This window comes from Poecilia formosa, unplaced genomic scaffold (assembly GCF_000485575.1).
Source record: "Poecilia formosa unplaced genomic scaffold, Poecilia_formosa-5.1.2 Scaffold130, whole genome shotgun sequence".
Taxonomy (NCBI): domain Eukaryota; kingdom Metazoa; phylum Chordata; class Actinopteri; order Cyprinodontiformes; family Poeciliidae; genus Poecilia; species Poecilia formosa.
Window position 1 is genome coordinate 1,349,683 of NW_006800069.1, and position 12,162 is coordinate 1,361,844.

At 40.2% G+C, this 12,162-nt stretch overlaps 1 protein-coding gene across 2 annotated transcripts in view; it reads right to left on the minus strand.

Moving 5' to 3' along the window:
* Positions 1 to 6,636, minus strand: part of LOC103144659 (H(+)/Cl(-) exchange transporter 5) — a 31,200-nt gene extending 24,564 nt beyond the window's left edge. The window contains exons 1-2 of one of the 2 annotated variants that reach the window (XM_007561740.2): positions 6,351 to 6,636; positions 5,666 to 5,812 (exon numbers count right to left, since the gene is read on the minus strand). In XM_007561740.2, the coding sequence (XP_007561802.1) occupies positions 5,666 to 5,801 (136 nt within the window). In that variant the 5' untranslated portion in view covers positions 5,802 to 5,812; positions 6,351 to 6,636. Of the gene's footprint in view, positions 1 to 5,665; positions 5,813 to 5,917; positions 6,107 to 6,350 lie in introns of those variants that run through there. The other variant, XM_007561739.1, reaches the window with a different exon arrangement.
* Positions 6,637 to 12,162: the final 5,526 nt, after the last annotated feature.

Consider the following 12,162-nt stretch of genomic DNA (forward strand, 5'->3'; position numbering starts at 1 on the left):
CTTAGCAATTCAATCTCTGGTCACTATATAGTAATTAAATTAGCAGAAACCATCTGTTGTTGAATGCTCATATGGAAGCATTTTTTGTATTAAAACCATAGCAGGGTTTACGCAGGTTTCAAGAACTCAAATTTAAGACTTTAAGGCCTTTTTGAGATCATTAGAAGTCAAATTAAAAGTCTATATCATGACAGAGATGTTCAAAAGAAATGCAGGGAACCAAAATGTTGGAATTTTTTGTGGCTCTTGGCAGCAGCTTTTGCTAAAGAGCTATATGCTAGCTGCTAATGGTTTGTTTGCTTGCTTGCTACCAAATGTATATGCCAGCTGCAAATGGCCCATATTCCAGCTGCTAATGACTGGTCTGCTTGCTAGCTAGCTAGAAAGTCATATGTTAGCTGCTAATGAGCCATATTGCTAATGAGCCAATTGAGATAAGGGGGTAGGATTAAATAAGTGTTCACATCTTCCTACTCCGTTTCCAGCAGAAATTATTTTGTTCTTGGTTATGTATGGATTTGTTTTTTCTCTGTCCTTCTGATTGCTTCTTTCCTTGCTTTTAAAAATCTGTTTGAAAAAAGAAATCAAGTCAAAAATATGTTGGCTGCTGGTGGCCAGTTTGTGCATTTGCTAGCTAGATAGCTAGAGAGCCAAATGCTAGCTGCTAATGAACCCTGTGCTAGCTGCTAATAGATTGTTTGCTAACTAGCAAGTAAGTATTAGCAGGTTGTTACTGTAGCCTTAGCTGCTTTGAGTCACAGAACCCAGTGAGTGAAGATGTCTGCGTAAGACTCAATACTTTCGCCTCATAGTAAAGTCCCGCAAGAAAAAAACCCTACAAAGAATACATGATATTTGGGTCCTTAATTTTAGATTAATGAATTAAAGACTTTAAGGATCCGTGGACACTGCAAAAAACAGAATGCTTTGAGTTTGCCAATAGGGCCTCATAATAACTCATGGCAAAGAATCAACAAGAGAAGAAAAAATAAATAAATCAACCCTAGTGAAACATTTCATGCAACATGTGTGGCTAAAACCAGGCCCAGAGCAGCACCTTATTAAAACCATCTCTTGGTTCAGACAGGGTGATGACAGCATCAATCTGTGGGGTTTTATTTCCACAACAGGGCCGTGGCGGAAAGCCAGGGTGGAGGTTAGGAGAGACCCATACTGAGAAATCCGCAGAGAAAAAATTTTCAAGACGCTACGATCTCTGAATTGGTGCAGACTTTTTTTCATCTTGGCAAGACTTGGACCACCCTACCATCAAGAACACAATAGGGGGGAATGTGTGGGCTTTGGAAAAGCCTCAAAGAGTGGGTCCTGGAGTGACCCAGAGAACGTCTGGTGCACTCCAGGAATTTTTGGAAAGTCCTGAAAAGGCTGAAGCGCTGGCGCTGCCCATCAATCTAGTTGAATCTGAGCGTTTACGCCAAAAAGAGCTGGAGAAGGAAGAGAGAGGAAAGAGGAGGATCGCTCCAGAAGAAAACATGATGGTGCCAGAGGTGATGTAAGCAATAACACTTATGTGTACTTAATCCTCACGTACAAGGATTTAGAATTACTTAGGATCACTGTGGGAACAGGAAGTGCACCCTCGTTCACTTCTAAGCAAAAAAATAACTCAAAATCATTTCAATTTATTACTCATCTGTCTCTTACTGATTATGAGGAACATGGGCCATGTCAGCATCGTAATTTATTAAAATATATATTGTGTGGGTGTTTTCTCTGCTCCCTATACATTATATTTTGGGGGGTTGGAGCACAAACGTTAGCCGATTTTGCCTGAAGATATATGGTGTCTTGTCATAGCTTCCTAAATGTGTCAGTAATTCGCCAGTAGGGGTCAGTATCGAAAGCAGAAACAGAGGGAGAAACAGAGTTCATGTCAGGCAGTTGGACTGATTTCTACAATCCTAATTACCAGCATGTGGGCATGTAGACAAAGTCACTGACTCATTTTAACCCTCTGATGCGTGAGTGACTGACTATGCAGTCTTACGTGAGTGGGTCCTTTTTGACCCGGGTTACAATCAATGTGTTTTTATGCTACTTTTGTCATTTTGATTCAAAATAATGTTTTGTATAATACTTTCTACTGTGTTTTATTTCACACAAGAGTTATTTCATGTTTGAAATATTTTCATTTTTCACTATTTTAAACGTTTTTAGAACAATTTGTAGAACATTTCTGACAATTTGTAGAACATTTTTAAAACAAAATGACAACAGCAGCAATTTTACAACAGCAATGATCAAATGTCAATAATGGACAATGTTAACATCCATTATGTGTGTGTGGGCATGTGGGGGGCTGCAAAAGAGCACATTTCTTGGAACTAACTAGCTAACCAAGCTAGCTAACATTATTGTCTCTATTCTATTATGCTATGTCTATCATGCATGTGAGTGTGTGTATGTGTGTGATTTATTTATCCATTTACGTTCCATATACGTTTATCTGGGGTCGGGTCCTGGGGTCAACAGCCTAAGTAAGGAGGCTCAGAGTTTGCTCTCCCCAGCCACTTGTTCCAGCTCCTCTGGGGGAACCCCATGGCATTCCCAGACCAGCTGAGAAACATCGTCAGCGTGTCCTGGGTCTTCCCTGGGTCTCCTCCTGGTGGGACATGCCCTAAACACCTCACCAGAGAGGCATCCAGGTGGTATCCTGACCAGATACCTAGTCACCTCAACTGGCTCCTCTCGACATGAAGGAGCAGCGGCTCTACTCTGAGTCTCTCCTGGATATCTGACCTTCTCACACTATCTCTAAGGGAGAGCCCAGACACCCTATGGGAAAAACTAATTTTGGCCGCTTGTAAACGTGACCTCGTTCTTTCGGACATGACCCAAAGCTCATGACCATAGACGAGGGTAGGAACTTAGATCAACCGGTAAGTCAAGAGCTTCGCTTTTTAGCTCAGCTTTCTCTTCACCATGACAGATCGGTACAACGCCGCTTCACTGCAGACGCTGCACCAATCCGCCTGTCGATCTCCTCCTCCATTTTTCCCTCATTGGTGAACAAGATCCAGAGATACTTTAACTCCTCCACTTGGGGCAGGACATCCTCCCCGACCCGGAGAAGGCACTCTATACTTTTCTGGCTCATTTATTTTTGCATTTATTTCCATAGCTATGAATTTTTATTTTATTTATTGAGATGATAAAAGACTAAACCTTGAACACACTGACCAACAGGTTTTGCATGTCATTCAACACACTCTCTCTCTTGTTTTCTTATGCAGGGTGTCAGACACACACAGAGACACACACAAATAATACACATCCACAATAAAGTATAGGTGGTAATGTTAGCTAGCTGGTTAGATAACTAGTGTTGGCTAACTTTGAAGAAGGCTAATATGTTGATTTGTGACAATAACACTGTCACAGGACTCATGACTGACACACACAAACACATTTGTGAGATAAAAAAATAAAGATAATACTTATATGTAAGAGTTCTTGCTTTGTAAAATATAATTACTCAGGGGTGACACTTAGGTCTCAGTGTGTTTGGTTCACAAAAAAATGTTTTCCTGACAGTAACAATTGGCAAAAAACAAAGACTCCCATTAAATTCCATAGGAAATGAATGCGGGTCATTTTGGACCCACTCACGGAAGAATGGGGTAGTAACATAAAACATGCCATTTCTGAAAATGTATAAAAGGTAAATTAAAAAATTGAATTGCATGACATCAGTAACATGTTTCTTGAGGAATACCTGGAATATGAAGTGATGAAAACTTTTCATTACAAAGATATTGCAAAAAGATGACCTCACCGGGTCAAAAAGGACCCACTAAGGCTTTCTTAAAAGAAGACAACAACAACATCCTACAACTTACTCCAAAACCTCAAGAGGGAAAAAAAAGAAGAAGAAAGAGTTGGACTAAAATCTCAAGAATTTCATAACAAGTTTTGGGTTCATTTGAACGGAGACAAAAACTTGTTCATCGTATAAGGCAATGAAGTCTTCTGAAACTTCTACTCAACTCTGCATGACTGAGGCCCGCATGAGTCACAACTCTTCTGATAATCCCACATTTTGATGCGAAAACAATCTGAGGTCACAAAAGCAAAGAGAAAAAAAAAACAAACTCCTCCGGTTTTCCTCCCACAACTTCGACCGGACACTCTGAGGTCTGACTGTAAATTTGCAGACTCCCTAATTTACGAAGAAAGTTCCGTTTAAAAGTGAAGTGAAGCGTCTTTCCTTTCCTTCAGCTGACACAGCAGGAACAGCTCACTGTTGAGTTAGAACGTTCTCCAGACTTCCTTCCTGCTGACGCGCGTTTTATTCTGTTTGAGTTAGCCGGCACGGTGAGGTCACTAGTAACCAGGCAGCTCAAATGTGCAGGGGAATAAATAGATTCTGCTACCTATTCAGACACACCACATTTGTTTACACCTTTTTGTGAAATGCATCGTACATATATGCATATGCATTTATTGAACTGCTGGTTTATTAATTAGATTAGGGCATTTTAGGCTCTTAAAGGGCCGCAGTTAAACAGAAACCACAGCAGCTCGGGTTTAGAAACAAAGAAGACAGAACTTTCCATCCTGGTCAAACATGCAGTCGTAATTAAATCTCCATAAATCTCATTTTATCTACTCACGTCGCCTTCTTACAACATCACAAGGACGTTGCAACAGGAACTTAATTATCTGATGATGACATCATCAGTAACCGGGCAACAATGGGGAGGAGAGAAAAAAAAGAAGGAAAAAAAAAGAGTATGACTTCTTTACACACTTTCCTACGATTGAAACTAGAATGCGGATCTATGGTGCCTTGCAAGAGTACTCAAACTTTTAACTTTTTCAAGTCTTGTCTCGCTGCAGTAGCAAACTTTAATGAGATTTAATCAGGATCCAGATGCAAATGAGTAGACAAATAAATAAGGCAAAAATGGAGGTGGTGTGGGTGTAGCTAAAACAAAATACAAATGTACTCCATAACTGTGAGCATAAAAGAAACTAAAAAAAACTAAAAAAAACAACAAAGAATAAAAATGGGTCTTTTGAAGAAAGATTAAAAAGTCTCACAGCCTCAGCAGTCTGTACATCAAAAGGTAAACGGTTACAAAGTTTAGGAGCACAAGTTTCAAATCTCTCTTGAGACTCCGTTCAACCGGAGAGAAATGAACACAGTGGAGGAACTTTCCAGACTTAAATCATACTGATTATTTGGGGAAAAGACTTAAACGTTTCCAACCACAGACACTATGGATGCAATCCGACCAAGCTCGATTGAGCTACTTTGGAAACAAAATGGACAGTGACAAAGACAAACTGCAGTGGTTTCAATGAAACATTACCACACAGGGGCCGAGTACAAATGCATGTTGCAACTTTTCAGATTTTATACGATCTATATCAGACTTACCAATATGAACCCAACCCATAGACTTAGGGTTTTAAGACTTTCTGGGGTTACTTCAGGGAACCTGTGCTCAACGTGCATGTTTCATCCAGTAAGATGAAACTTGTTGGCTAAAATGAAAGACTACCACATCTAGAGCTGTCAGTGGACTGAATAATGTCAGGCGTGGGTCAGTCTGAGTCAGCCAGGACCCAAATTAATACCAGACCTCGGTCAACGGTCGACACCTGTACAGTGGTGACTCCACATGCGCGTGCAGGTTACCTGAGCTGAGCGGGGGGACGTCATCTGTGGTCGAAAAGTCCAGGGTGGCTCCCGCGATGTCCACCATCTCGTCATCGTCGTCGTCGCTGGGGTGATGAAGGCCGTCGAAGCCGCTGCTGTAGCCGGGGTTCTCCATAAGTCCAGGGGCTGTTTCACAAACCACACACACACAAAAAAAATTAAAAATGGAGCATTTTACTTCCAGTGTCTGCAAAATGAACCCCTCCTCCTTCTCTAACTTCAGCTAATTACCTCTGTCCACGACCAGAGCATAATTCCGATACAAGCGTGAAAAAAACTGGAACATTGGCTCTGAAAGTCAGCGGGGTGCCAGTGTGTTTATTCCACCCAGAACAGTGTTCAAAATGAGGAGGGTGTTATAAAGACCCGCTGCACATCCGCTCCTCTCATCCAGACATGACTACAGTTTTAGTTAAAGGGAAGTTTTGTAACCACTTCCGCTCACTTTTTTCTGTCGCATCGTTGTGGTTCAGCTGGTTGAACGAGCGTCCAGCTCTCACTAGAAGGAGACCCGGTGGATTATATTAGCTGGGGCTTTAATAAGCGCTTTGCTGCTGACGAGCAAATTCACATACCTTAGTGTGTACCTTAGGCTAACTTGGTGTGTTGTTGCTGTTCTGACTAAATGAGAAAAGTAGAAGAAGGTGAGAAGTTTTGGCCTTACTTTAAGCCTTCGACTGGAAAACAGCGGCGATGAAGAAGTCTTGTGACTCGGATTTGCCCCGCCGCTCTCTTCTTCTCCTTCAGCTGGAACTGCTTATGTCAACAGCAGTAAACTTGAAGATAAAATCCTGCGTCATTCTCCACAGCGGCTAAATCTCGGCTTTTACACGGCGCATAAACACGAAACGAGCGGGTTTAAATATGATTTATCTGTCCGAACACGACACATTGGAACTGACTGTATTTTTCGGTATTTACTCGGATTTTTTTTTTACCACTTAAACTGCAACATGTAAGCTAGTGTCATTTATGTTATACATGGCTACAACTTCCGGTTTTGTCCTTCAAATTTCAAAACTTTCGAATCTGCTTTTCAATCACAACGTAACAAATTTTACCATCATATACTCAACATCAGAGGTGTGTTTTTACAGATCTATTCATGTCTTTGTGATGTGAATCGAAATGTTCTTTTCCTTTCTTTTCTGAAAACGTCAAACTGTGAATTTTATTTTGGAGGCATTAGGATATTTATTTCCGGTCACACTGTTGCACTTGATAAGAAAATGCTAAATAACTAAATACCAGGACAACTAGTCGAGTGAAGAGTCATTGCTTTTCCTATTGATATGTGTATGGCGTTTTCAAATGGGTCAGTGGAGCAGTTTTACTAATCAATCTTCGATGTTTTCGTAAATCTTACAGGTCGGATCGATTATAGTCAGTTTCTAAATTAATCCAGAAAATGCTTTGATCATCAAACGAATTTGAAAAGTGGAATTTTAATCTGAGTACTCAGATTTGGCTGTCTTTTTATGTTTCTCAGAAACTGGAGACCGAAAATATTTATTTAAATAAATAAATATTGTATTGGAATCTTGTATTGCATTTCTTAAAAGCAAAAAGCTAGCCATTTTAATGACAAATAAGGCAACGTGCCACATAATTAACCTATAAATTATGTAAATTATATGTAAATATTAATTTACAAGTATATAAATTAATATTTTAAAAGGTAAAAATAATATTTAAAAGGTACAAAACATCATACAATTTCTTCATTATTTAGTAGTTTTTGCAGGTCAAAAATTATTTAAGAAATGTATGCAGGACAAAAAGAGAAAACTGCATCTGTATGTAAATGGAGACATGTGCATATTAAATGTAGCGTCAAACTGATTGAGGCAGGTCTTAGTTTTCTCATAAAGCCCAAAAGCTCAACTGTACCATAGGAGCTGCAGCCATGCAGTGAATCTTTAGGAATATGCGTCCATGTTCTATTTCACAGTGGTTGGAGGGCGACACCTTGTGGCCACTCACTGAACTATTCAGGTCCTCCGTGTTCGGTTTTATGCAGAAAGTGGCTCCAAGTTTCCAACAGACATCACTGTTTCACTTTTAACGTCTTAAATCATTGATTTAGCCATTGATGTCTTCTTTCTTACTATAAACCCGATCACACACAAAACGGTTCATTCCTAGGAAAACTTTCCTTTTGGCGATAAATCTTCTGAAACGTCTCACCCATCCCTCCAAACAAGGATTATCATGACCACACTGAGAAACAAGGAACACTTCCTCATCGTTTTGTCCCTCTTGTTTCTTGTTTGACAGTGTATGTGAACTAGACACTTTAGATCATAAGTTGTTGAATCATGAATTACCTGAGATTTTGACTTACACTAGTCACAACATGTCTGATTACTGTCAATAAAGAAAGCAAACAGAATCCACCTCATAACATGAATTAGGCTACAAAAAACAGAACGTCACGGCTCATTCTAAAGAAATTTAAATAAATTTGGTGTTAACAATTTGTCAGAAAATGGGTGCAAAGCCATCGAGGAGGTCACACAATAACCCAGAGTCACATCTAGAGCAAAGCAGGCACCATTAACCTCAGCTAAAGGATGTTTTCATCATTAACCAGTAAGAAAGACTGGATGAAAATTTGCCACACAACTTGATAATTATATGGCAATTGTCCCAAAACACTGCCAGTTATTTCTAATGCTTGTTTTCTTCCGTTACTCCCCAAGGCGAAACAACCACCAGTTTAGAAGGTGATTTTGTTTTTGATTTCACTTGCCATTTAATAAATATGATCCTTCGAAGGCTGCTTTGTTCATTCACTCTGTGTAACACAGAGGCAAAATGGGGTGCCTACTATTTCACAGCACTACTTTTTTCCCGCTCCATTTCTGGTCTCGTTTTTCAGCGTTTACAACTTGAAGCAGGAATATTTAACAGCCTTGCTTCCAGGAAACGTAACTTGACAGAGCTATCAGTATTATCAACACATGATTACCGCTCAATGTGCCTCCAGGGTAAATTTCTCCACCTCCCACAGACGTGCTCAACGACTCCCCTCACTCCACTTGTCATTTGTCAACCTCCATATAACCCAAAGCCGTGTTTACTCAACCATCCCACGACTTTAAAATGTAAGCTTCCCCTGAGAAGCATTCACACGTTCACTCAGGACATTAAAGAGGCCCGTTAAAGCGTAAATCACCACAGTACGGCTCGGACGTAGTTTGAAAATCATTATTATTTATGGTACAATTTCCTCACACAAGTGTTTTTGCAGTAACAAAATGTTTTCTTTNTGTGTGTGTGGGCATGTGGGGGGCTGCAAAAGAGCACATTTCTTGGAACTAACTAGCTAACCAAGCTAGCTAACATTATTGTCTCTATTCTATTATGCTATGTGTATCATGCATGTGAGTGTGTGTATGTGTGTGATTTATTTATCCATTTACGTTCCATATACGTTTATCTGGGGTCGGGTCCTGGGGTCAACAGCCTAAGTAAGGAGGCTCAGAGTTTGCTCTCCCCAGCCACTTGTTCCAGCTCCTCTGGGGGAACCCCATGGCATTCCCAGACCAGCTGAGAAACATCGTCAGCGTGTCCTGGGTCTTCCCTGGGTCTCCTCCTGGTGGGACATGCCCTAAACACCTCACCAGAGAGGCATCCAGGTGGTATCCTGACCAGATACCTAGTCACCTCAACTGGCTCCTCTCGACATGAAGGAGCAGCGGCTCTACTCTGAGTCTCTCCTGGATATCTGACCTTCTCACACTATCTCTAAGGGAGAGCCCAGACACCCTATGGGAAAAACTAATTTTGGCCGCTTGTAAACGTGACCTCGTTCTTTCGGACATGACCCAAAGCTCATGACCATAGACGAGGGTAGGAACTTAGATCAACCGGTAAGTCAAGAGCTTCGCTTTTTAGCTCAGCTTTCTCTTCACCATGACAGATCGGTACAACGCCGCTTCACTGCAGACGCTGCACCAATCCGCCTGTCGATCTCCTCCTCCATTTTTCCCTCATTGGTGAACAAGATCCAGAGATACCTGAACTCCTCCACTTGGGGCAAGACTTCCTCCCCGACCCGGAGAAGGCACTCTATACTTTTCTGGCTCATTTATTTTTGCATTTATTTTCATAGCTATGAATTTTTATTTTATTTATTGAGATGATAAAAGACTAAACCTTGAACACACTGACCAACAGGTTTTGCATGTCATTCAACACACTCTCTCTCTTGTTTTCTTATGCAGGGTGTCAGACACACACAGAGACACACACAAATAATACACATCCACAATAAAGTATAGGTGGTAATGTTAGCTAGCTGGTTAGATAACTAGTGTTGGCTAACTTTGAAGAAGGCTAATATGTTGATTTGTGACAATAACACTGTCACAGGACTCATGACTGACACACACAAACACATTTGTGAGATAAAAAAATAAAGATAATACTTATATGTAAGAGTTCTTGCTTTGTAAAATATAATTACTCAGGGGTGACACTTAGGTCTCAGTGTGTTTGGTTCACAAAAAAATGTTTTCCTGACAGTAACAATTGGCAAAAAACAAAGACTCCCATTAAATTCCATAGGAAATGAATGCGGGTCATTTTGGACCCACTCACGGAAGAATGGGGTAGTAACATAAAACATGCCATTTCTGAAAATGTATAAAAGGTAAATTAAAAAATTGAATTGCATGACATCAGTAACATGTTTCTTGAGGAATACCTGGAATATGAAGTGATGAAAACTTTTCATTACAAAGATATTGCAAAAAGATGACCTCACCGGGTCAAAAAGGACCCACTAAGGCTTTCTTAAAAGAAGACAACAACAACATCCTACAACTTACTCCAAAACCTCAAGAGGGAAAAAAAAGAAGAAGAAAGAGTTGGACTAAAATCTCAAGAATTTCATAACAAGTTTTGGGTTCATTTGAACGGAGACAAAAACTTGTTCATCGTATAAGGCAATGAAGTCTTCTGAAACTTCTACTCAACTCTGCATGACTGAGGCCTGCATGAGTCACAACTCTTCTGATAATCCCACATTTTGATGCGAAAACAATCTGAGGTCACAAAAGCAAAGAGAAAAAAAAAACAAAAAACAAACTCCTCCAGTTTTCCTCCCACAACTTTGACCGGACACTCTGAGGTCTGACTGTAAATTTGCAGACTCCCTAATTTACAAAGAAAGTTCCGTTTAAAAGTGAAGTGAAGCGTCTTTCCTTTCCTTCAGCTGACACAGCAGGAACAGCTCACTGTTGAGTTAAAACGTTCTCCAGACTTCCTTCCTGCTGACGCGCGTTTTATTCTGTTTGAGTTAGCCGGCACGGTGAGGTCACCAGTAACCAGGCAGCTCAAATGTGCAGGGGAATAAATAGATTCTGCTACCTATTCAGACACACCACATTTGTTTACACCTTTTTGTGAAATGCATCGTACATATATGCATATGCATTTATTGAACTGCTGGTTTATTAATTAGATTAGGGCATTTTAGGCTCTTAAAGGGCCGCAGTTCAACAAAAACCACAGCAGCTCGGGTTTAGAAACAAAGAAGACAGAACTTTCCATCCTGGTCAAACATGCAGTCGTAATTAAATCTCCATAAATCTCATTTTATCTACTCACGTCGCCTTCTTACAACATCACAAGGACGTTGCAACAGGAACTTAATTATCTGATGATGACATCATCAGTAACCGGGCAACAATGGGGAGGAGAGAAAAAAAAGAAGGAAAAAAAAAGAGTATGACTTCTTTACACACTTTCCTACGATTGAAACTAGAATGCGGATCTATGGTGCCTTGCAAGAGTACTCAAACTTTTAACTTTTTCAAGTTTTGTCTCGCTGCTTTAAAGAGATTTAATCAGAATCCAGATGCAAATGAGTAGACAAATAAATAAGGCAAAAATGGAGGTGGTGTGGGTGTAGCTAAAACAAAATACAAATGTACTCCATAACTGTGAGCATAAAAGAAACTAAAAAAAACTAAAAAAAACAACAAAGAATAAAAATGGGTCTTTTGAAGAAAGATTAAAAAGTCTCGACAGCCTCAGCCGTCCGTACATCAAAAGGTAAACGGTTACAAAGTTTAGGAGCACAAGTTTCAAATCTCTCTTGAGACTCCGTTCAACCGGAGAGAAATGACGAGTATAAACACAGTGGAGGAACTTTCCAGACTTAAATCATACTGATTATTTGGGGAAAAGACTTAAACGTTTCCAACCACAGACACTATGGATGCAATCCGACCAAGCTCGTTTGAGCTACTTTGGAAACAAAATGGACAGTGACAAAGACAAACTGCAGTGGTTTCAATGAAACATTACCACACAGGGGCCGAATACAAATGCATGTTGCAACTTTTCAGATTTTATACGATCTATATCAGACTTACCAATATGAACCCAACCCACAGACTTAGGGTTTTAAGACTTTCTGGGGTTACTTCAGGGAACCTGTGCTCAACGTGCATGTTGAGCACGTT